General features: G+C 38.4%; 1 protein-coding gene across 1 annotated transcript in view; it reads left to right on the top strand.

The window, feature by feature from the left end:
• ESF1 (ESF1 nucleolar pre-rRNA processing protein homolog) overlaps nucleotides 1-26619 on the top strand; it is a 60013-nt gene extending 33394 nt beyond the window's left edge. Inside the window, exons 9-13 of the mRNA XM_052651222.1 lie at nucleotides 6034-6155; nucleotides 13324-13411; nucleotides 22762-22844; nucleotides 24254-24400; nucleotides 26326-26619. Of these exons, the coding sequence (XP_052507182.1) occupies nucleotides 6034-6155; nucleotides 13324-13411; nucleotides 22762-22844; nucleotides 24254-24400; nucleotides 26326-26619 (734 nt within the window). The remainder of the gene's footprint in view (nucleotides 1-6033; nucleotides 6156-13323; nucleotides 13412-22761; nucleotides 22845-24253; nucleotides 24401-26325) is intronic.
• The last annotated feature ends 215 nt before the right edge of the window (nucleotides 26620-26834 follow it).

Here is a 26834-nt window from a genome sequence, read left to right as displayed (position 1 = left end):
ATGGTGGTGGTCTCTGCTGAGACCTGCAATCAGTTGGAGTTCCAAACTCAGTCCCCTGCCTCCTTGGCTAGCAGCCCATTAAAACCCAAGATTCATGCTGAACCAGAGCAGATTAGTGTATGTCCCCAAGGAAAATCCCTACTTCTAAGCTAGTTAAACATTTCTCTTTGAGCTTTCTTATTTTGACTAGATTCTAAAAAATTCCCTTAGCTTCCTTATGTCTTAGCCATTCATTTAAGTTTTCATTTATTTTCTACCTTGTCTGTAAACATTATGTATAAAAAGTGACAATAGAAAAGTAGTTCTTCAGTCTTCTTTGCCACAGATTAAAGAACAGAATGGCTTCATCAGACTTGGCCTGAGTTTTACTCTGTGAGTATTAAGGACAGCTTGCTATTATGTACATTATGATCACAAGCTACTTGAAAGGCAAAGACAACATACACATAAAGTACAGACAAATACAGGAAACAATAGCTTCCTAATGAAGCCCAAATGTCTTGTATTTGAAGTCAGCTTTGTAAGAACATTTGATTCTAAGAAGCAGGGACAGCTCAGTTCACAGTGAAATGAATATACTTGCAAATGGAAGACATCCTTCTTATGGGAGAGTAGAAGGGGTTTCAGAAGAGGGTAGAGGATGATAAACTCAAATTCAAGGCAAACGTAAACCAGTTGCTACCCACTGAAATGGCTTCTGGACAGTGAACAACAATAAAAAGCCTTAACATCTATTCATTTAGTGCATATTTTGGAATGTCTTCTTTGAATACCTCGTTGACTTTTTTTAGGAGAAACAGAAAAATCGAGTGTTACGTGAGAAGCCTTCCCAGTCGAAGTAGCTTACCTCTACTGCTCTCTTCTCTTTATTATAACTGTCTGTGTTGTTTCCATGTAGTAGATGTAATGGTATTCTGACAGTGTTAAGTGCATACAGAGAGCTTTTGTTGGCTCTGTCTGGCTGATTGTTAAATTCTGTTATTTACTATTGTTCCCAGAGCTAGTTGTTATTTTACTTTCTAATTTCATGAATTATTGCTCCCTGTCTGTAAGGTTGGGAACAAATTTGACTTATGTGTCCCTTCAGTTGCACTTGCATTCATTCACCAGAGCATGTGCTGTGTAGTAGGCCCTCCACTAGCATAGGGTTACCTTTGTTGGGGTTAAAAAAAAAAAGCAAGCTGCAGCCTCTGCCATCATGGAGCTTGCAACCTAGTAAGGAAGATAGCCATTAATAATAGTTCACACAAATAAACATAAAGTTGCAACTGTGTTAAATAGAGCAGAATAAAAGAATATATACTGTAAGAGTTTAGGAAAAAAAGTTACAGAAGTTCAGATTATGAACCAAATTGTGAACAATATTCTAAACAACTTCTTGTTATAAACAAATCTTGAACCAAGTTGAAAACACTTCAAATCTTCATCTTTCTCATTATAAAGATTTGTAGTTTTGCATATATGATATACTTAAAGGATAAGTAAATCTCTCTCTCCCCCCACCATTGGAGAAAACTGACCAGTTTGAAGGGGTATTTTTGATGTCAATGTTCCTCAGGGCATTGTTGGTTATTTTCCTCTGAAAACCCTTTCACCCAGAGTGAATTCCTTGTTGGAAGTTCAGTTGATGATGGTAGTTAGTTACATTTTAGAAGCTACTTTTGGAATTGAGTGTTACCATGGCCTCATTTAAACATACAACATACATAAATAAAGATTGAACCATAAGTGTTCATAAATATTTTCAGTGGATCCTGAGTTCTCACATACATTTTTTAAAAGTGCCAGTTTCAGCCTATATCAGAAATCTTAAAATATTTTATTTTTATAAGTAAAACCAACTATAGTACTTAGTTGAGTTGTTATAAGTTATTATTCATGTCCTGCCCTTTGAAGACTTTTCAAAATTTGAAATGAGCTAGGTCAGAAGAAATGTATATTCTTATTTTAGTGGCTTTTGAAAGAATATTTGAAAGTATTTTTGTGTGTATGCAAACTGCCAAAATAATTCCGAATAAATTGCACTTAAATTATTATCGTTAAAATTGAGTCATCTGTGTTCATGGTTGGTTTTAAAGAGTTTCTCACCTCTTACTTGTAGGATTATTAATGTTATTTGTAACTAATTCAACAGCCCTTGACTATATGCTTAAAATTTTTGAAAAACAAACTTGCACAAAACTAGACATTTATAATGAAGTTGTTTTTCAGTCATAGTGGCTGCTCTCAAATGAGGCTAAAACTGTTCGAAGAATGTTCTTGTGCTTATGCCAAGAAGCTTCTGGGATGGGCATATTTTTAAGAATTTAGAATATAAACAGCTGTGATCTGTGGCAAAGAGATTTAAATGACCTCATGATGACAGCAAGAACAAAGCGTTTTTAAGTTATCGTGGTGGTGTATTAATTCATTGCAATGTGTTTGTCATTCTACTATTTTGGTGTATTAAGTGAGAGCCAAGCAAAAAATTTCAGACTGGATTTAACCGAAGATGCTGTTTCTTTATTGTTATAAACAAACTAAATACCAGAAAAATATTTCCCAAGAATGATATTTCATGAATTATTCTAGAGCTTTAGTTCCTTAAAAAAAAAAAAAATTCATGAACAGCTTGGGGATGAAGGCAATTTATTTAGATCCTAAAGTTTTGATTCATTTTCTGTTGGAAAGACTATGTTCCAAACATGAAAGATCAAACACTTGGCTTACAATAAGAATTCTTTCTTCAAGACAGATCAATTAAGTGCTTATTAAGTACTTACTATGTGTCTGGCGCTATGCTAAATATTATGGAATACAAAAGAAGGTGACTTTAGCTGCCTTTGTTCTGGTTGAAAGAAAAGGCATACTCAGTTGAAATCGCTGAAGTAGGAAAGACATTGTTATAATCAAGTACCAAATAAAATAATACATAGTTTATGTGAGACAAATATTGAAGTACAGCCCTTCTTTTCAGAAGTGACTTCTAATCATTGTCAAGAACAGTGGTTCTCAACTCAGAACCACTGAGTTGAGATTTTTCTCCCCAAGAGGACACTGGCAATTCTGGAGAAATTTTTGATTTTCCTGACTGGAGCTACTGGCAACTAGTGTGATAGACCAGATACATTGCTTAACATCCTACAGTGCACAGGATAGTCCTTCACAACAGAATTATCTGGTCCAAAATGACAGTCATACTGAAATAAGAAACCTTCATGTAGCACCTACAAATGTCAGGACCAGTAAGTCTTGAAGTTGGGAGACAGACTCCCGCCTTCCTCGAGACCTCTGTTGTCCCGTAATGCTGTTTGCCTGAGGCCCTTTGGGTCCTTCCACAGAAATGAGCGTTGAAGATCTATAAACTTTTGAATATTGTAGACAAGTTTTTCTAGTACAGTGTTTCAGAGAGAGATTCCATAGTTCTTATCAAATTATAAGGATATCCATGCACGTCCCCCAAAAAATGTCAGGACCCAGTCGTCACGTTGGAGTAGTTCTTAGAGATTGAGACCCATTAAACCAGTGGTCTGATCGTGTGAAAGAAACACCTTTCTTAACATCATGCCTAGATAGGAATAAAGTTTATGTTTTGAGGATTAAAATTAACCATAGAAATTTTGGTGGGGTGGGGGACTCTAAATGTATTGCTTAATTTAGTATTTTGGAATAGTAAAATCTGTCTTCATGTTTGAGGAAACTGTAGTAGAATACCTTAAAGATTATTATTTAAACATATAACAGTACTATGCATTTAGAATTTGACTGGACTGTGTGCCAACCCACAGGCATAATATATAAATTATTTTATTTTCCTATTTGAAACCAACTTGTTTTGTCAGGATTTGCTGCTTTCTCCCAAGTGAGTACCAGTGTTTACATTTCCTAAGGTGCTTTGTATCTGTTGCTTCAGTCAGAGATCTGGACATGTTTTCTACAATTCACATTTCTCCTGAAAACTGCTTAGTAAAGTGAACTATGTTTTTCTTACAAGAAACATTTTTGAATTGAGAGTTGAGTTTCTAATTTGGCATCCCATAAATCAGAGTATTCTCATAAATCAGACATGAAGCAGTAGTGTGTTGTAAAAACGAATCTAAGTAACCTTGAGTATCAGTTCAGTTCAGTCGCTCAGTCGTTTCCGACTCTTTGCGACCCCATGAATCACAGCACGGCAGGCTTCCCTGTCCATCACCAACTCCCGGAGTTCACTCAGACTCACGTCCATTGAGTCGGTGATGCCATCCAGCCATCTCATCCGCTGTCGTCCCCTTTTCTTCCTGCCCCTAATCCCTCCCAGCATCAGAGTCTTTTCCAATGAGTCAGCTCTTCGCATGAGGTGGCCAAAGTACTGGAGTTTCAGCTTTAAGCATCATTCCTTCCAAAGAACACCCAGGACTGATCTCCTTTAGAATGGACTGGTTGGATCTCCTTGCAGTCCAAGGGACTCTCAAGAGTCTTCAACACCACAGTTCAAAAAGCATCAGTTCTTTGGCACTCAGCTTTCTTCACAGTCCAACTCTCACATCCATACATGACTACTGGAAAAACCATAGCCTTGACTAGACGGACCTTTGTTGGCAAAGTAATGTCTCTGCTTTTTAATATGCTATCTAGGTTGGCCATAACTTTCCTTCCAAGGAGTATGCATATACCTTAATGCTTTTCTGAGTTATAGAAATTTAGAGATTAAGTCTTGGTTTATAAGCCAAAGAGGGGATCTTTGAAATCATCTGTTCCAGCTGTTTCATGCTATTCTTTGGGGCTTAGGACCCGAAGTATGGCTTTCAGTTCTTTTGTGCATTTGGACTTTTACCAGATATTTTCTTTAAGAGGAAAAACAGTGTATGTGGGAGGAGGAAGTTGTATGCTTCTGATCCAGCCCAGCTGCACTTTGCAGATAAGGAACCTGAGACCCAAAGCTTTAGATTTTACTCATGGACTATACGTTTCTTTATTCTCGATCAAACAAGCATTTTAGATGGATCTGGTAATAGTACAGAGGATAATTAGGAGTTAAAAGTCTAGCTGTATATAGCTTCCTTATTCTATGTTCTTAGGCAAGTTGCTGAATATCCTCAGTCTCAGTATACTCATCAGGGAAGAAGGGAATTATATCCTTAGAATGGTTTTCACTTTCTTAGAATTTAGAATGTATCTGGGAAGATGATCTGGATTGACCTTGTCTCTCGAATCATTCCATTAATTTTGTAATGGATTTTGTGTTCTCCAAATATTAAAGACCCCTCTTTCCAAACTGAACATGATCTTCCAAAAATACTCCAAAATAAACATTTGTTTTATCAAAGGTCACACAGTCATTATATTTCCTTTACTGTGGCAGTAGTAAGGTTTTCATGAACTGATAGATCAGCCTTGGGGCTTTTTCTTTCTTCTCATCCCTCTCTAGTTATTGCATTAGCCACTGAGAAACATTTCAGGAACCATAGAATATAAGGAGCAAGAACCCTATACAAGCAAATAACATCACTGAAAGAACTTAAACCATACAAAGTGGGATCTGAACTTGATGGCCCTTTTGATCTTAAAGATGTGTACTCACTGAATGAGTGCTTGATAAGAAATTACAAGAATTCTTTCCTCCTGGGGTATTTCCACAGAGATTGCCTTAGTAATCAATTTTTGTTACTCACCTATAGTTTCCAGGGAATATAAGCTTTTACTTGGGCAACAGAAGCAAGTAGAAATAACTGTGTTAAAGACAGTTGCCTTTAGAGTCTCAAGTGGTTAAATTACATACCAAGAAATACAGTTTGAGCCTAAGTAAAGGAGTTTTCTTTAGTAGCTTGGCCATATATTTAGCTGCTGGGTTGGTTTGTTTATCTATTTTGCTTTGGTTAGGTTTATAGTTGTTTGTTTTTAGTAAATAGCTCTGATGTAAGTTGATACTACATTACTCTGTGACATTGGAGTATTCCATTTTTTCTTGTTTCTCTAGTAAATATATTAAAATAATCCTTTTTGGTTAATTACATCTTTAAGTGAGTGAAGATATAACATTTTAAACTAAACTATTTGTATTTTCCCTTATAGGCCTTAAAGAAAGTGCAGAGGAGATGGTCAAAAACAAATTGGAAGGAAAGGATAAACTGACCCCTTGGGAACAATTTTTAGAGAAGAAGAAAGAGAAAAAAAGACTGAAAAAGAAACAGAAGGTACAAATAATTGTGATTGAATAATTATTGAACAGCCACTAAGTATCAGAAGGTACCAGTGCTTGGCACCCATTGTCTCATAACGTAACCACTCACTGGGGTTGGTTAAGTGTTCTCTGCAAGGCTACACAGTGATGCATGAACCCTGTAAAAGCCCAGAGCCACTGTAAATGCTGTGCTCTAATATTTTGCATTTATGTGCTACCTCAATAAAATGCAAAGTTTAGTAGATTTCTAGATGTAAGACAGTTTGATTCTGTTCTGTGTCTGTGAGAGAGATACAGACATTTTTACTTGAGCATATATAGAGAGAGACAGTTTCAGAATGAATGAAATTTTTTCTGTATATTTCTCAAGATGCTGTTTTCACTATTTCTGAAGTTTTTCAATATTTATGTATAGATCTTTTAACATATTGTCATTAGATCCCTTTTTTGAAGATATTTTGTCTGTGCTAATATGTTGTCTGTGTTAAATCTGATTTGACTCCCATGATTCAGAAATAACATCTTTCCAGAGTTAGAGTCCTTAGTAGTAACAGACACATTTAGGGTTCCTGCCGATAAAAATATTGTCTTGTCAATGAAATGCAGCATCCTAGCAGTTCGTTCATTATCTTAACATTATATCACTACTCAGAGAATTTTACAACCTGAGGAATCTTAAATGATTACTTTTAGTCCAACCCTGATGTTTTATACTGATAGTTGTAGAAAATGAAGTGATTCATCTAAGAATATGCACCTCGTTAATTGCCAGGCTGATGCCAGTCTCCAGATCTTGTGCTCCAGTGCTCTTTCTATGCACTGTATTGTTTCTGTGTGTTCTACAAGAACTGCAGTATTGAAAGAGGGCTTCGGAACTGAATGATGCAGTGGAGTGATTTTTGTACTCCTTTTATACTCCGTGTTTCTGGAAATGGATAGAAAAATGAGGAAATGAGGTCAGAGCCCTGCCTGCATTGATATTCTGCCTCTCTCAGGCAATAAAATATCTTTAAAATGGAATAATTCCACAAGTTATTAAGCCATCAGTTTAATGGAAGACTTCCAAGTGGGTCTTCATGGGGTCAGTAAAGTAGTCACTCTTCTGTGAGACATTTAGCAGCTGTTTGCTTTGATTTTCGTTTGATTGGTACTTTGATATTATCTTGTGCTTTTCGCTTTTCCTTTTATTGACCTTAGACTGGACTAGTTGTATCAATGATATTAAAAATAGGTTTGCTGAGTGCTCAGTTTGTTCTAGACTGAGTGCTGGACGTGGTGATTCACCAGATCTCTTTCCATCTCATGAGATTCTCCACGTACAGGGAAATCTGAAGAACTCAGGTTAAAAATATTTTTCCCCCAACTGTTTGTCACTTTAGTTTGATACTGAGAGATTATTACTGAAGAAATGAATACATGTTTATTTGCCATAGTTGATACAGCTGTAATTTAGATCTAAAAGAACAGTTTTTAAAAATGTAAATAAATATGTAATTAGATATCTAAATATTTTAGAATCTTTGCTATAAACATCATATTACTGCTAAACCAATTATAATAATTTGGTGAAAAATTCTTAGAAATCCTTGTTTTTAAAAGGATCAGTTCAGTTCAGTCACTCAGTCGTGTCCAATTCTTTGTGACCCCATGAATCGCACCACGCCAGGCCTCCCTGTCCATCACCATCTCCCGGAGTTCACTCAAAATCACGTCCATCGAGTCCGTGATGCCATCCAGCCATCTCATCCGCTGTCGTCCCCTTCTCCTCCTGCCCCCAACCCTTCCCAGCATCAGAGTCTTTTGCAGTGAGTCAAATCTTTGCATGAGGTAGCCAAAGTACTGGAGTTTCAGCTTTAGCATCATTCCTTCCAAAGAAATCCCAGGGTTGATCTCCTTCAGAATGGACTGGTTGGATCTCCTTGCAGTTCAAGGGACTCTCAAGAGTCTTCTCCAACACCACAGTTCAAAAGCATCAATTCTTCGGCGCTCAGCCTTCTTCATAGTCCAATTCTCACATCCATTCGTGACCACAGGAAAAACCATAGCCTTGACTAGCCGGACCTTAGTCGGCAAAGTAATGTCTCTGCTTTTGAATATGCTGTCTATGTTGGTCATAAGTTTTCTTCCAAGGAGTAAGTGTCTTTTAATTTCATGGCTGCAGTCACCATCTGCAGTGATTTTGGAGCCCCCCAAAATAAAGTCTGACACTGTTTCCACTGTTTCCCCATCTATTTCCCATGAAGTGATGGGACCGGATGCCATGATCTTCGTTTTCTGAATGTTGAGCTTTAAGCCAGCTTTTTCACTCTCCTCTTTCACTTTCATCAAGAGGCTTTTTAGTTCCTCTTCACTTTCTGCCATAAGGGTGGTGTCATCTGCATATCTGAGGTTCTTGATATTTCTCCCGGCAGTCTTGATTCCAGCTTGTGTTTCTTCCAGTCCAGCGTTTCTCATGATGTACTCTGCATAGAAGTTAAATAAGCAGGGTGACAATATACAGCCTTCACATACTCCTTTTCCTATTTGGAACCAGTCTGTTGTTCCATGTCCAGTTCTAACCGTTGCTTCCTGACCTGAATACAGATTTCTCAAGAGGCAGGTCAGGTGGTCTGGTATTCCCATCTCTTGAAGAATTTTCAGTAGTTTATTGTGATCACACAGTCAAAGGCTTTGGCATAGTCAATAAAGCAGAAATAGATGTTTTTCTGGAACTCTCTTGCTTTTTCCATGATCCAGTGGATGTTGGCAATTTGATCTCTGCCGCTGCCTTTTCTAAAACCAGCTTGAACATCAGGGATTTCACGGTTCACGTATTGCTGAAGCCTGGCTTGGAGAATTTTGAGCATTACTTTACTAGCATGTGAGATGAGTCCAATTGTGCGGTAGTTTGAGCATTCTTTGGCATTGCCTTTCTTTGGGATTGGAATGAAAACTGACCTTTTCCAGTCCTGTGGCCACTGCTGAGTTTTCCAAATTTGCTGGCATATTGAGTGCAGCACTTTCACAGCATCATCTTTCAGGATTTGAAATAGCTCTACTGGAATTCCATCACCTCCACTAGCTTTGTTTGTAGTGATGCTTTCTAAAGCCCACTTGACTTCACATTCTAGGATGTCTGGCTCTAGATGAGTGATCACATCATCATGATTATCTGGGTGGTGAAGCTCTTTTTTGTACAGTTCTTCTGTGTATTCTTGCCACCTCTTCTTAATATCTTCTGCTTCTGTTAGGTCCATACCACTTCTGTCCTTTATTGAGCCCATCTTTGCATGAAATGTTCCCTTGGTATTTTTAATTTTCTTGAAGAGATCTCTAGTCTTTCCCATTCTGTTGTTTTCCTCTATTTCTTTGCATTGATCGCTGAGGAAGGATTTCTTATCTCTTCTTGCTATTCTTTGGAACTCTGGATTCATATGCTTATATCTTTCCTTTTTTCCTTTGCTTTTCGTCTCTCTTCTTTACACAGCTATTTGTAAGGCCTCCCCAGACAGCCATTTTGCTTTTTGGCATTTCTTTTTCATGGGGATGGTCTTGATCCCTGTCTCCTGTACAGTTTCACGAACCTCATTCCATAGTTGATCAGGCACTCTATCTATCAGATCTAGGCCCTTAAATCTATTTCTCACTTCTACTGTATAATCATAAGGGATTTGATTTAGGTCATTCCTGAATGGTCTAGCGGTTTTCCCTACTTTGTTCAATTTGAGTCTGAATTTGGTAATAAGGATTCATGATCTGAGCCACAGTCAGCTCCTGGTCTTGTTTTTGTTGACTGTATAGAGCTTCTCCATCTTTGGCTGCAAAGAATATAATCAATCTGATTTCGGTGTTGACCATCTGGTGATGTCCATGTGTAGAGTCTTCTCTTGTGTTGTTGGAAGAGGGTGTTTGCTATGACCAGTGCATTTTCCTGGCAAAACTCTATTAGTCTTTGCCCTGCTTCATTCTGCATTCCAAGGCCAAATTTGCCTGTTACTCCAGGTGTTTCTTCACTTCCTACTTTTGCATTCCAATCCCCTGTAATGAAAAGGACATTTTTTGGGGGTGTTAGTTCTAAAAGGTCTTGTAGGTCTTCATAAAACCATTCAGCTTCAGTTTCTTCAGTGTTACTGGTTGGGGCATAGACTTGGATAACTGTGATATTGAATGGTTTGCCTTGGAGACAAACAGATCATTCTGTCATTTTTGAGGTTGCATCCAAGTACTGCATTTCAGACTCTTTTGTTGACCATGATGGCTACTCCATTTCTTCTGAGGATTCCTGCCCGCAGTAGTAGATACAATGGTCATCTGAGTTAAATTCACCCATTCCAGTCCATTTTAGTTCGCTGATTCCTAGAATGTCGACGTTCACCCTTGCCATCTCTTGTTTTACCACTTCCAATTTGCCTTGATTCATGGACCTGACATTCCAGGTTCCTATGCAATATTGGTCTTTACAGCGTCGGATCTTGCTTCTCTCACCAATCACATCCTTAAAAGGATAGTAATACCAAAATGAACATTCTTTAGGGTTTGGCAGGTCTTCTTCAGCATGTAGGATAATATTTAGCAATGTGCATTCTAAATGTTTTTCTTTTTTTTTTAATATAAATTGATTTATTTTAATGGGAGGCTAATTACTTTATAGTTATTGTATTGGCTTTGCCATGCATTGACATGAACCTGCCACGGGTGTACATGTGTTCCCCATCCTGAACCCCCCTTCCCACCTCCCTCCCCATCCCATCCCTCAGGGTCATCCCAGTGCACCAGTCTTTAGCACCCTGTCTCATGCATTGAACCTGGACTGGTGATCCATTTCACATATAATATACATGTTTCAATGCCATCTCCCAAATCATCCCACCCTCTCCCTCTCCCACAGAGTCCAAAAGACTGTTCTATACATCTGTGTCTCTTTTGCTGACTTGCATACAGCGTTATCATTACCATCGTTCTAAATTCCACATATATGCATATACTGTATTAAAGTTTTTCTTTCTGACTCACTTCACTCTGTATAATTGGCTCCACTTTGATCCACCTCATTAGAACTGATTCAAATGTAGTCTTTTTAATGGCTGCGTAATACTCCATTGTGTATATATGTACCATAGCTTTCTTATCCATTCATCTGCTGATGGGTATCTAGGTTGCTTCCATGTCCTGGCTATTATAAACAGTGCTGTGATGAACATTGGGGTACACGTGTCTCTTTCAATTCTGGTTTCCTTGGTGTGTATGCCCAGCAGTGGGATTGCTGGGTTGTGTAGCAGTTCTATTTCCAGTTTTTTAAGGAATCTCCACACTGTTCTCCATAGTGGCTGTACTAGTTTGCATTCCCACCAACAGTGTAAGAGGGTTCCCTTTTCTCCACACCCTCTCCAGCATTTATTGCTTGTAGACTTTTGGATCGCAGCCATTCTGACTGGCATGAAATGGTACCTCATTGTGGTTTTGATTTGCATTTCTCTGAGAATGAGTGATGTTGAGCATCTGTTTGTTAGCCATCTGTATGTCTTCTTTGGAGAAATGTCTATTTAGTTCTTTGGTGCATTTTTTGATTGAGTCTTTTGTTTTTCTGCAATTGAGCTGCAGGAGTTGCTTGTATATTTTTGAGATTCATTCTTTGTCAATTGCTTCATTTGCTCTTATTTTCTCCCATTCCGAAGGCTGTCTTTTCCCCTTGCTTATAGTTTCCTTTGTTGTGCAGAAGCTTTTAATTTTAATTAGGTCCCATTTGTTTATTTTTGCTTTTATTTCCAGTATTCTGGGAGGTGTGTCATAGAGGATCCTGCTGTGATGTATGTCGGAGAGTGTTTTGCCTATGTTTTCCTCTAGGAGTTTTATAGTTTCTGGTCTTATGTTTAAATCTTTAATCCATTTTGAGTTTATTTTTGTGTATGGTATTAGAAAGTGTTCTAGTTTCATTCTTTTACAAGTGGTTGATCAGTTTTCCAAGTACCACTTGTTAAAGAGATTGTCTTTTCTCCATTGTATATTGTTGCCTCCTTTGTTGAAGATAAGTGTCTATAGGTGCATGGATTTATCTAAATATTTTTCTTAAAATAACAGATATTGTAGATTCCTGGGGATAAACTCCATTTGGTTAGTGTGATCTTAGTTTGCATATATTCTGTTTACTTTATAGACTTGATTTTTTTTTTAATTTAAATATACTAATTTAGTAAACTGTTCAAATTTGATTAAGGAAAATGTAACCAATTGATGTGCCTAAAATTAGTACAGAAGTTTTTGTGAATGGATTATAGATAAAACAAAGTAATTGTTGAAATTGTGTGATGAGAACAGAAGGTTCATTATACCTTCCTTACTGCTTTTGTATTTTTGAAGTTCAAAACAAAGAATCATTTTCTTTAATTAACCAGCAGATAAATTACATTAAATAATGATTTGAAAGATAACCCACAATGCACTTGTTCAGTCATTAAGTCATGTCTCATTCTTTGTGACCCCATGGACTGCAGCCTGCCAGGCTTCCACAGTGAACTACTTCATGCTATTGTTAATCACTGCCATTTCTCAATTTTGTTGGAGATTAAGGCTCCCTCTCTTCACTGATCACCCATCTAAAAGTATTCTTTTCCTTGAATGTGTTTTATTTTTGTCTCTTCTGGAACTTCCTATCTTTAATTATTATTAATACATACCTTTGTTGTTTAGGGCTTCCCTCACAGCCCAGTCGGTAAAGAACCTGCCTGCAATGCAGGAGACCCAGGTTCAATCCCTGAGTCAAGAAGATCCCCTGGAGATGGGAATGGCAACCCACTCCAGTGTGCTTGCCTGGAGAATCCCATGGACAGAGGAGCCTGGCGGGCTACAGTCTGTGGGATTGCAAAGAGTTGGACACAACTTAACGACTATACCACCACCATACCTTTGTTTATGTGGCTAATTTCTTTTAATAGATCATAAAATTTTTGAAGACAGAAACCATATATCTGATAACTGTTGTCTCTCTCAAAAGCCCTATATAGTTACTGCATTTATAAAGTATTCCATAAGTATTTGTTGAACAAACAAAAGAGTTAATCAGAAGTTATTTTGTATACTTAGCCATTTTTAAAAACTAGTTTAACTTTAGATTGAACTACTTGATTTAAAAGAAATTAGGTTTTTCTTCACATTCGTTTTGGTCCTTAAAATAAACTGTATTTATTTTTATATTCATTTTTAAGGCTCTTGCTGAAGAGGCCAGTGAAGATGATGTTCCCTCTGATGTAGATATGAATGACCCATACTTTGCTGAAGAAGCTAAAAAAATAGGTAAGCCAACCCATAGTTGTAATTTTCAGTTGGAATCTAAAGTGAAAAAGGTAACATGGGTAGAAACAATGTAAACTATGCTTTCTCTCAAAATCCCTAGAATTTGTGTAGCTCCCTAGTGGCTTATAAGCAAGTTTGTCCTGTTAGGTGTAACCACTGATCAGATAGGAGGGTCAGCATGTCCCCTGTACATACAAGAAGTAATTTCATTATAGGAAGCTTTGGGTGAACATGATTAATTTCATAGTTTTCTAGGGATTCCTTTCTGGATTCTAGGTAGATTGATTATAAAAGGATGAGGAAATGAAGGAAGTCATATCTTTGTGTGCTTTCACTGCTTTTTTATAACACATCCACTCCAGGTCTCTCTTTGCAAAGTCTGTGAAGAATTGAAAGTATGGAATAAATCCATTTGTGTTTATGTGGATATGTTAAATTTTTTACATGGCTTGCATGTGTGAAACATGTGTACACAGTGTGAAAACTTTTTGGCTCCAATTGACCCAGCATCTATGTTTCATTTTATCCCATTTCATTTATTCTGCTTCATGGTTAGCTTTCATGTAGCTGAAAAGCCAGCTTCCTCCTCTTTTCCCTTGAATCCCTAAATAAACTCAGGTATCTGATTTCCAATTTCCAAGGAGCCTTGTTTCCATTGCACATGCACCAGTCAATTCTCTCCTGAATGCATTCATTCTTACCTTTTTCATACGTGTAAATGTGTGTGTGTATAAATATGTGTGGTAAGGCTCAGACCATACTTGGACAAGTCAGTACGGGAACACTGGAAGCTTTTTCCATTTGTTCTTATGCATTTTGCCCTTCCCTGCTCTGCATACCACACACATGAACCCCAAAGGCTTGCTCCTGGAGCAACTCCAAGCTGGCATTGTAAAGAGAAGGATTTTATGAAGTTTCCCTCCTTCTCGTCCCTTGTGACTAGTGGGCCAGAATAGTTCTCTACAGGAAAGTCAAAATTGCTCAAAATTATTTCCTGGTTGTTACAGCCTTTTAGTACTGATGTTTTATTGATGAAAAGGGGGATCAAGATGAATAAAGTCTATTATAGGATGTGAGATTCTTAGGAATTGGAAAGGGAAATGGAAACTTAGCATATTCTTCTTCTTATCATACCTGAGCAGTCATTTCTAGAAGATGATGGATTTTAGCCTTATCCTCGCATTTCAGGAAACCAAGTTTATAATGGAGAAATGTGAAGCATTATCGTTTCCTTGTTCTCATTCCAAAGTGCTTCATTTGGCTTATGAAATCTGGTCAAACTGCAGAACTCAGAGTAGAATTCAAAGAGTAAGTTATGTAGCTTGGTGGCTTAGGGTAGCTTGTTTCTTGGAATCAGCACATTTAAATTGTGAATAGTGGGAGAGGGCAAGGGTGGGATGATTTGGGAGAATGGCATTGAAACATGTATAATATCATATAAGAAATGAATCGCCAGTCCAGGTTTGATGCAGGATACAGGATGCTTGGGGCTGGTGCACTGGGATGACCCAGAGAGGTGGTACGGGGAGGGAGGTGGGAGGGGGGTTCAGGATGGGGAACACATGTACACCCATGGCAGAGTCATGTTGATGTATGGCAAAACCAATACAATATTGTAAAGTAATTAGCCTCCAATTAAAATAAATTAATTTAAATTAAAAAAATAAATGTGAATAGTTTCCTTGAAAGTTAGTATCAGAAGTTCCAAAGGAAAATGCAGATAAAGTTTGCTTATTTTCAACATACTTTTGATTTCAGAATACTTCCTAGAAATAATAATTTATATCTTATTTTCTTTTAAGGAAAAAGTGATTTTTTTTTTAAGTTTACGTAAAAATTAGACCAAGAAGTGGTCTCACCATATGTTTGTTTATTCATTCTGTCAATAAATATTTTTGAGTGCCTGCCAGGCGCTAAGCACTCTGGTATGCTAGAGATACAGTACTAATAATACAAGCAAAGTTGCATCCCTCAGAGTTTATGGTTTTAGGGAAGGGAAGACATGAAGTGGTAGTTTAGTCATGAAGTCATGTCCAACTCTTGTAACCTCATGGACTGTGGATCTTCCCAACCCAGGGATTGAACCTGGGTCTCTTGCACTGCAGGCAGATTCTTTACAGGTAAACAAATAAGAATGTTATGAGAATATGATCAGTGTTCTGAAGGAACTAATCAATAGGATAGTACAGAGCATATACCTGGGAAGAAGAAAGAGAGAGGCTTTCTTATATAGGGTGGGTGAAGCAAGCTTCTTGGAGATGGTAACATTTGAGCTGAGACCTGCAGAATGAGGAGGAGTCAGGCATGGAGAGCTGGAGGAAGGAGCATTGCAAATCAGGGGAAAGTGGGTAGAACAGCTGTGAGGTAAGAAAGAATGTGTGGCGGAATTGAAGGACACCATTGTGGCTGGAATCTGTGCAGAAGGGCAGTTTAGTATGAGGCAGGGCCTTGTGTCACAGCAACAAATTTGGATTTTACTCATTGACAATGGGAGGGCCACTAAAGGATCTTAAAAGACGCTCCTTGGAAGGAAAGTTATGACCAACCTAGACAGCATATTAAAAAGCAGAGACATTATTTTGTCAACAAAGGTCTGTCTAGTCAAGGCTATGGTTTTTCCAGTAGTCATGGATGGATGTGAGAGTTGGACTATAAAGAAAGCTGAGCACAGAACAATTGATGCTTTTGAACTGTGGTGCTGGAGAAGACTCTTGAGAGTCTCTTGGACTGCAAGGAGATCCAACCAGTCCATCCTAAAGGAGATCAGCCCTGGGTGTTGATTGGAGGGACTGATGTTGAAGCTGAAACTCCAGTACTTTGGCCACCTGAGAGCCGACTCCTTTGAAAAGACCCTGATGCTGGAAAAGATTGAGGGCAGGAGGAGAAGGGGACGACAGAGGATGAGATGGCTGGATGGCATCACTGACACAATGGACATGGGTTTGGGTGGACTCTAGGAGTTTGTGATGGACAGGAAGGCCTGGTGTGCTACAGTTCATGGGGTCGCAAAGAGTCGGACATGACTGAACAACTGAACTGAACTTAAAGGGTCTTAAAACAAGGATATGACATGGTATGGTGTGTATGTAAGCCTACTGCTCTGAGTCCTGCAAAGAGAACAGACTGAAGAAAGCATGGTGAGAGCTGAGAGACCAGGCTTTTGCAGAGGTCTAGACAAGAGGTGATGGTTAGTCTAGACAGCTTACTAGTAATAATATTGGAAGAAGGAAACTGAATGGGATTCTAGATAGATTTTGGTGGTAGACTTACCAATTTTTTGTTTGGATAAGGAAGAAATTTAGCATAACTCCTAGATTCTTGTTTTGAATCTCTGCAGTTGTTGTTGTTGTTGTTCAGTCACTCAGTCATGTCTGACTATTTGTGACCCCATGGACTGCAGCATGCCAGGCTTCCCTGTCTTTCACCATCTCCCAGAGCTTGCTCAAGGTCATGTTTATTGAGTTGGTGATACCTTCCAACTATTTCGTCCTCTGTTGTCCCCTTCTCCTCCCACCTTCAATCTTTCCCAACATCAGGGTCTTTTCCAGTGAATCAGCTCTTCACATCAGGTGGCCAAAGCTTTGGAGCTTCAGCTTCAGCATCAGTCCATCCAGTGAATTTTCAGGGTTGATTTCCTTTAGGATTGACTGGTTTGATCTTACAGTCCAAGAGACTCATGAGTTTTCTCCAACACCACAGTTCAAAAGCATCAGTTCTTTGGCACTCAGCCTTTATAGTCCAGCTCTCACATCCATACATGACTACTGGAAAAACTATAGCTTTGACTAAACCCACCTTTGTCAGTAAAGTGATATCTCTGCATTTTAATATGCTGTCTAGGTTTGTCATAGCTTTTCTTCCAAGGAGCAAACATCTTTTAATTTCGTGGCTTCAGTCACCATCCTCAGTGATTTTGGAGCCCAATAAAATAAAGTCTGTCACGATTTCCATTGTCTGCCCATCTGTTTGCCATGAAGTGATGGGACCGATGCCATGATCTTAGTTTTTTGAATGCTGAGTTTTAATACAGCTTTTTCACTCTCCGCTTTTACCTTCATCAAGAGGCTCTTTAGTCCCTCTTTGCTTTCTGCCATAAGGGTGGTGTCATCTGCATATCTGAGGTTATTGATATTTTTCCCAGCAATCTTTGATTTTAACTTGTGCTTCATCCAGCCCTGTATTTCTTGTGATGTACTTTGCATATAAGGGAAATAAGCAGGGTGACAACATACAGCCTTGAGGCACTCCTTTCCCAATTTGGAACCAGTTTGTTGTCCCATGTCTGGTTCTAACTGTTGGTTCTTGACCTGCATACAGGTTTCTCAGGAGGCAGGTAAGGTGGTCTGGTATTCCCATCTCTAAGAATTTTCCACAGTTTGTTGTGATCCACACAGTCAAAGGCTTTCTCATAATCAATGAAGCAGAAGTAGGTGTTTTTCTGGAACTCTGTTGCTTTTTCCTGTGATCCAACGGATGTTGGCAATTTGATCTCTAGTTCCTCTGCCTTTTCTAAATTCACCTTGAACATCTGGAAGTTCTTGGTTCATGTACTGTTGGAGCCTAGCTTGGAGGATTTTAAGCAATGATGTTTTCTAGCATGTGAAATGAGTGCAATTGTGTAGTAGTTTGAACGTTCTTTGGCATTGCCATTCTTTGGGATTGGAATGAAAACTGACCTTTTCCAGTCCTGTGGCTGCGATAATGTTCTTCTATTTACTGAGTTAAGGAGAATCTTACGAAAGGATCAGTAGTATGTAATTGGTCTGAGATGTCAGTCAGATATCTACATGAGGTATTAGGTTAACATTTATATATGAGCCTTGGAGATCAGCTGAAAAGTCAGATTGCAAATATATACTTAGGAATTTTTAGCTTGTAAATAGTATTTCAAACCACAGAACGAGAGGCAGGAAGCATTGGTGAGAGAGGAGGCTGCAGGTTTGGGCACTGAAGTCAAGAGCCTGCATAAAGTACCCTGTCCTGGAGAAAGGTATACCTGGAAGGTAGGAAAGTTTAAGAAACTGAGAAGGAACAGCTGTGAAATAGGAAAAGTGTTTGTGTTTGGAAGGGTATATAGTTCAGTTCCCACAGTTGAGCGGGACAGGGACATTTTAAGCCAGATAGACTTGAGTGTGTTTATAACACCTTTACCCTAGGCAGTCCCAGAGCTAACTTACACACTGTTCAAAAAATATGGAGAAATCGAGCTCACTGACTGATGCCAGACCTGGTATTTGGCTCAGGTTAGGAGCCAACATGAGTACCAGAAATCTTTTTTAGTTCTTCCTTCTGTTTCTTCCCCATACACTGTAAATTTGCTGTTCTTTCTATTTTATTTGAAGATGCAAACTCAATATTAGATGAAAGTTTTGAAAATGTACTTCTAGAATGAGCTAAAACATTTTTTTTTTTTTAGAAGTGAGATGGTGGGATAATGTGCTTATTGCTATCTTAACTGCATAAACTCTAATAAGATTTTGTTTTTTAAGAAGTAGAAGTGAATTAAAGTATATCACATGTAAATATACCCTATTAGAGTGTATCTTTTGTCTTGACAACTTTAGATTATCTAATTTGATAAAATACCAAGAAAATCTAATAAGGTGAGACTTCCTGGCAGTCCGTTGGTTAAGACATCATACTTCCAGTGCAGGGGGCACAGGTTCAGTCCCTAAATGGGAACTAAGGGGGAACTAAGATCTCACAGACCACACAACATGACGGACAAAAACAAAATCTAGTAAAGTATATGTATTTGGTTCATTCAGCCAGTATGGTGAGTACTTACAGTATACTACTCATATATTGTTTTATAGTTTACAAATGCTTTTAGAAGCATTTTGTAACTCTTCAAGTGCATTGTAAAGACCAGAGCCAGGATCCATATGTGTCAGAGCTGGACACAAGGACTTGCTGGCTTTCCAGGCAAGGCTGAATGCCTTGGTTCAGAGGAAGATACACAGACTGTATATTGTATCTGATTATGAATCAGCACTCTTGGGTGCAGGAGCTTGCTGCTAAGTGTGAATCATTAGCGGACTTACCACTCCCATCTGGTCGGTACGGAGACCAGTCTGCCCTCCAGTGAGTTCTCTTAACTGCTGTCCCACAAGAAGTGCTCAACTGAACACTCTGAAAGAACTTTTTTACAGGAACAGTTCTCTGACATTACAAGTAATGGAAAATGAAATTATTAAGATAACATTTCAAACAGGGACTTTCATTTCCCCTGTAGTCTTCATCTAAATTAGGTCTGAAAACTTTCCAAAGGGAAAATGCTTTTTTTTTTTTTTTTAATAAATAAATAAATATGTGCCCGCTTACTGCAATCTTGTTAACAATGCAGAAAGGGTCTCTACACGTTATTTATCTTCAGACTAAACAGTTCAGTTTAGCACACAGTAAATTCTTCTTGAGCTAAGAAATTTTCATCACAGTAAAATTAGATATCATTTTTAGTCCCAACCATCTTGGAGATTTTTTTCCTCCTTTACTGAAGTCTTCCTTTCAAGTTTATTTTTATGGCTTCTCACCAGGTTGTTATAAAAATCTGAAACAGTTCATTGTGGGCTCTTTGAAATGATTTCCCACAGCTGTGTGTGAAGATCTTTATCTCCTTCATGTGTTAATCATGCACAGCCTGATATTCTCCCGCGCCGCAGGGAGATCTTCTGCGTGTGCCACTTGTCTGTTCACTTCAGAAGGAGCCCTGGCCTTACGAGGACAGGAGCAGAGGCAGACTGAGGCTGTGGGAGTCAGACGCTAGGAGAGTGGAACCTTGAGGATGCTTTTATATGTGTGTGTGTGTGTGTGTATACACACACGTACGTGCATGTACTTCACAGCAGAGAAAAGGCTATAATCTCAAAACAGATAGATCATTCCCTGAAAAACATTTGCGATAAGGAGCACAATCTCACTTAGAGAAAGGACTACATACAATAGTGTTTCTTCTTGAAAGTGCAGACAGATAGATGCCTTGGTGGCAGTGAGCGGTGAACCTGGCCACACTTTATATACCGTCATCTTCTCTCAGCTGGGCAGGGCTGCCCCCATGCAGAGGGCTAGTGCCCACAAGGCAGCTTCTAAAGTGGTTCAAGAGAGAGGGGACATATGTATTCCTGTGGCTGGATTATGTTGATGTATGGCAGAAACCAAACAATGTAACAGTATTTACAACGATTATAAAGCAACTATCCTCTAATTAACAATAAATACATTTTTAAAAAAGGAAGCTTCTCTTGACTTCTTGTTATCCCCCACTAGATGGGTTATTCAGCCATCATTATATGTTCTCTGAAATTTATTATTTCACAACAAAGTGCTTTTTAAAAGGAAAGAACTACTCAAGGGAGAGTGACATTTGGTAGTGAAGGGTAGAGTGTGGGGGTGACCAGAGCCTGAACTGGAGTGCTACGGTTTGACTCAATGGTTCCTTTGCTTACTCAGCTTGAGACAATCACTCAGTCTCTCTCTGTTTCAGTTTCGTCAACAACAGAGTGAAAATTGTAATAAATAATAGAATCTACATCATAGGGTTTTTGTGAGGATCAAAGTAGTTCATATATAAAAGGAAGTAAATAGCACTATTTCCAGATGCATAGTAAGTGCTGTAGCAGTATTAAATTGTTACTATTTTCTAAAGTAGTAACCATTGGTTTCTCTGCATTGGAAGGACAAAACTGAGCTCATCCAAATACAAATAAGCCAGTGTCCAGTAGCTCAGAGAGCGACTTCACTTTCACTTTTCACTTTCATGCATTGGAGGAAGGGAATGGCAACCCACTCCGGTGTTCTTGCCTGGAGAATCCCAGGGATGGGGGAGCCTGGTGAGCTGCCGTCTATGGGGTTGCACAGAGTCGGACACAACTGAAGCAACTTAGCAGCAGCAGCAGCAGTAGCTCAGAGAAGGTTGACATGGTGTAATAACATTCTAGAAGGTGGCTTTGTGGATTCTGAACCTTCTTACTCTTTAGTCCTCACAGTAACCCTAGATGCTAGGTGAAATTAGTTGTTGTAATCCCCACTTCACAAAGAAGGGCGCAGACACGAATGCTGTAGCTTGAGTGGAGTTGAGCCAGAGCTTAAACCCAAGCCAGGCACTCCAGACTCAAGTGCTCTTAACTGCCATTGGTTACTACCTCTCCTTCAGGAACATCTCATCTAGCATCTTGTGGTCTTCAGAAGTCCCTGCATCCTTGGAAGTTTTTCTCATCAGGAGCCACTTTTACCATAAGTAATTTTGTCTAATAATAGTAGACACAGGAAGTTAAACAAAGATCAACTTTGTCTTTGGAGAAGGAGAAAGGGTTTTGTTAAACTTTTACTTCCAGGTAGTTATTGTCAAATTGTCACTAAACAGATGAATTTTTCATTTTGCTAATGAGTTTTAAGAGTTTATATATTTAAATTACTTTTTTTTCCTTTGATCTCTTCGATTGTTCTTATGCTAAGAAAATGTTTCTTCTACTTAATATCAGGTAGCTGTTCCCGTGTATTTTCTCATAGGTTTCTTAGTGTTTAACTCTTTAATACATCTGCATTTTGTTCTTCTGTACATTATTCAGTGTGGCTCCTAGGTTGGGAAGATCCCTTGGAATAGGAAATGGCAGCCCACTCCAGTATTCTTGCCTGGGAAATCCCGTGAACAGAGGAGCCTGGTGGGCTATAGTTGATGGGGTTGCAAAGACTCAGACATGAATGAGTGACTGAGCACATGCACGCAGCTATAGCTCAGGGATTATTTTGCAGAACAGAACAAATTGCCCAGCACCAGTTATTGAATAATCCCTTCTTTTGCCAGTGATGTATGATGCTACACTTTATTAAATACTAAGCCATACTGTTCTATTTTTCTCATTGTATAGTTACAGCATTTTTTGTTTTTTTCACTTTGTAGTACACTGTAGCATACTGTATCACTAGTAAATCAGATCTCTCATTCTTTGCAAAGATTTCCTTGAATAAAATTTTATTTAGAATTTTATTAAATGTATATATATTATGAGAGGATACTGAATTCTATCTAGTATTTATTCTGTTTCTGCTAAAATGATCTTGCAAGTTTTCTTTTTAATTGATGTAGAATTATACATTACTTCCAGAAGAAATTCCTTTTTTATAATATTCACTCATCATGTCCAGACTATTATTATTCTATTCATACGCATAGTCATCTCAATAGTACTTTTTTTTTTAGTTTCTTCAGTTTCTATATGTTTATTGGTAAGATTATTTCTAGATACCTTGCATTTTTGTTATAAAGAAAATTTTTAAAATAAATAGTATAAGCAAATTGTTGTTGTGATAGTCATAATTTTTAACCCTTCTATGTTGATTTGTTGTGCCAGGTATAAAAGAAAAGAAAAAATCAACAAAGTCTGCAAAAGATGACATATCTCCAGAGGAAGAAGCTGAAATAGAAAGACAAAAGGTAATGGTCATGTTTACATTTTTAATGGACAAGTGATATGTACACTTCAAGTGAAGGTGTCCATATGAGTTTCCAATATGTCTAATAAAAAATAACTGATTTTAACAATGAAATTTATAAATATTTTAGCAGCATAATTTTAAAATACCTCCCTTTCACCAAACATTTCTCCAAGTACAGAGTTAAAGTTTAGTTCACACCCAAGGCATGTCCCTTTGTGATTAAGAGGAAAATATCTTATCTTTTAAAAGCCTTATTATAACTGACAATAAAGGACAAAACTGACAATAAGAGATAAAAATACTAATATTAAAACCTCAAAATAATATTGACATGGTTTTAATTCAGTCTGAATCTGTCCTGTAATACAGAGTTTGCTTTATGGCTTGTTAAATGCTCCTTTCTCTCCTTTCATTATTGAAAGTTAATGTGCAGAATTAAAGCCTTTCTTGGAAGTGTAGTGAATATTATCCTTAAGCACCTCCACATAATCCATGGCACAAAGTAGTATGTGTTTTTGCTGAGACAGGAATTGGAGTCAGCAGCATTCCTGAGTCTGATGTTCACAGCACTGTCTAGGAGGGAGCCAGACTGGTCACCTAAACTCTGCATCCTAATGCATCTTTTGTTGCATATGTTATAGTGTTTATAGAGTTAAGGAGCACAAAGAAAATCTTTGTTTGTAGGAAATCATTCTAAAAAGAAAGCCAACTGTAGGTACACCAGTCATGGAAAGGAGAGGAAATTAAAGCAGTCTAAGTGGGCAGTGGAGGAAGATTGTATTTTCTTTAGCATGCATGGTTGTTTACTTGATTCTTGAAGATTTACATTTAATCCCATGGTCAGTAGAAAATACCTGTTGAGTGGAAACAGGCATTATATTAGATTTCAGAAGCAAATATTAAGATCTTGCCTTCATAGAAGTATATCAATATTGGAAAAGTAGAGGCAAAATCAGCAAAAGAAAAACGGAATTCATTGTTCCTAAAGCACATATTTGGAAAGCCTAGTCTGTATCAAAAACTACTACATGTTTACGAGATTTAGTGTCTGCTTAAAAAGACCAAAGTGAAAATGAGGAATTTTTATTTGGGAAACTTGAGGACTTTTGTTTCTACCACCTACAGATCAGTTACATAGTGTGAAATATGGTCTGGTTTTTAGATAAAGCGTTCACCCCTCTCCTGTTGTCAGTGATGTTGCTCCAAAAAATTACACCTGTTACTGTACAGCGGTCTGTGGATTTCTTTATGAGTTTAGTGAGCCACAGTCTGTGATGGTAGACAGGTGTCATCCCAGAGCACTGATGACTGGCTTCTCCTTTTCTGAGGGGATTTCTGTGCTCCATACTCCTGTCTGAGGAAAGAAAAACACTGTCGTATATTTGAACTGTTTTTTTCTCTCCACAGGCTGAAATGGCTTTGCTTGTGATGGATGAGGAGGAAGAGAGCAAGAAACACTTCAATTATAACAAGATTGTGGAGCACCAGAATCTGAGCAAAAAGAAGAAGAAACAGCTCATGAAGAAGAAGGAATTATTGGAGGATGACTTTGAGGTAACCAGTGACAAAAGTCATTATTCTATTAAAAGCTGGCGTTGAATCTAAAGTCAGCTCTGTAGATAAAAATTGAGCTTGGCCCCTTTGATCTCAGGAATGACCCATTGTGTAGCCAAAGCTACCATCTTTTAGTCCAGTGTAACCAGTTCATCCCAGGGTGGTTCTTTGAGCATCGGGTGAAGTAGTAGGCTTCTATTCTGGTAGCTATGCTGCACCAAAATATGTAGCTTTTAGTGTTAGAATCACATGCAGTGTGATGCTCACACTGGGAAAGTTCTACATTGTTAAGCCTGACTGCGAAGTAGCAGATTCACATCACACTGTGTGCAAGGGCCAGTGCAGTAGGCGCGATTTTTTTTTTTTTTTTTTTGGGCTGCGCGGGGTCTGTGTTTCGCTGCATGGGCTCTTTGTTGCTCTGCCCAGGCTTTCTCTAGCTCTGGTGAGCAGGGGCTGCCCTGCAGCTGTGGTACTCAGGCTTCTCGTTGTGATGGGTTCTCTTGAGGAATATGAACTCTAGGGTGCATGGGCTCGGCAGTTGAGGCACGTAGGCTTAGTTGTCCAGTTTGTGAAGTCTTCCTGGACCAGGGATCAAACCCACATCCCCTGCATTGGCAGTCCGTTTCTTAACCACTGGACCACCGGGAAAGTCCCAGGCCACACTTTTTTAATTGCTCTGTTTCTTGTTTCCACTGTTCCCTCTTTTCCCTCTTTTTTTGCTAAGTACATATGTCTAGTGGCCACACAGTCCCCACGCATGAGTTTGAGTCCTGTACAGAAAACCTACAGACAGCTATCAGGAACTATTTGGTGACTTCCATCCATCAGCATGGAAGAACAGACTCAGAAGAAAATGGGAGAGATTTTGAATTTGTTTAGAGAATTGAGAGAAGCATACAAATAACTTAGAAGCAGCATTGAGAGGGACTTTGAGACCACTGTATAACTCTGGTTTCTGTAAGTCAGCTCCAAGTATGGTGCTATTCCACTGAATCAATTTTTGTTAAATTAGTTTTCTTAGAAAAAGTTAAAAGCAGAGAATGATTTATAGTCAAATCTTCTATTATGATAATTAATCATCATGCAGAAAATGATGTCTTATGCATGATGACCATCACGTATAAAAACATTTTTTTGTGAGTGTGGTAGTAGTATCACGCCTGTGGTCCTTATTACAAATAACTCTACAGTCCATCTCTGGGTGGGCTCTTTTTCCCAGGGCAATGATGAGTGGCAGTGAGGGAGTCATGCTCACTTTCTGTCTGGTCACTCCTGTGCCCGGCAATACTTGAAGGCCTGGCTGGAGCTAAGAGTATGCTCTTAGAATGTGGGAACGCAGTGTTTTTGTAGAACAATAAAGGATAAATTTGGAGCTTGTATCTAATCAGATCTTAGTCTTGGGGGTACCATCTTTCCCATTATGGTCTTTAAATCTGCTGTATGAGTCACTCTCAATAGCTGCTCATTTTGGCACCAAGGTTGAAAAAAAAAATTTATTGTGCGAAGAAGGCAGTGACTTTGCCTGAAATTCCAACAGGAGATACCATCACTGGCTTAATTATCTCAGCCAGAAAGAGATTTCACACTGTAAGCATAGGTGAGCTTGCATCTCCTGTGGTAACTCCTGCAGACAGTCTAAGAGGCTGAGGTAGTAACAGGCCGCTGTGTAACATATAGCCTGTGATAATTCCCTTCCAAGGATATTGTCATTGTGTGATAAGAACAGTGTGCCCTGCACATGTGGCTCAAGAATAAAGCTAAAAACTTCACTGAAGGTCTGTGGAGGAATGGCTTTCTAATGAGTCAATGCAAAATACATTTGTATTTTTTATCATCAACTCACTGACTTTTTGAACTCTGGTCTCATTTCTAGGCCTTTTGGTTTACTAATTTTATGTATCTATACTTTCCTTTTGGGTTTGCAGGTCAATGTGAAGGATGCAAGGTTTCAGGCAATGTATACTTCCCACTTGTTCAATTTGGATCCTTCAGATCCTAATTTCAAGAAAACAAAAGCTATGGAAAGAATCCTTGAGGAGAAAGCCCGTCAGAGAGAACAAAAAGAACAGGGGCTGACTCAGGCAACGAGTGAAAAGGAGGGTGAGGTTCAGAAGGAATCACACAAGAGGTCCATTGATCCTGCCTTGTCAATGTTGATTAAATCTGTAAAAAGCAAAACAGAGCAGTTTCAAGCAAGAAAAAAACAAAAAGTCAAATAATTGTATGTTGTTTCTTTTTGAATTGAGAATGTAGAAAGTATACAGAAGTGGTGGAAGGATTACTTACTGGAAATAGTCAACTTTTCAAGAATATAAGTAAAATCTGACAGTCATATAATTTATTTTCCATGTATAACAGACCAAATTATGAATGGTTGAAAGATTTGTACTGTATATTTCCATAAATTAATCATAATCAATCCAGACTGTAAGGT

This window comes from Budorcas taxicolor, chromosome 13 (assembly GCF_023091745.1).
Source record: "Budorcas taxicolor isolate Tak-1 chromosome 13, Takin1.1, whole genome shotgun sequence".
In the NCBI taxonomy this organism is placed as follows: domain Eukaryota; kingdom Metazoa; phylum Chordata; class Mammalia; order Artiodactyla; family Bovidae; genus Budorcas; species Budorcas taxicolor.
Note: the sequence above shows the minus strand (reverse complement) of the source record. Positions and strands in the feature narration are given on the sequence as shown.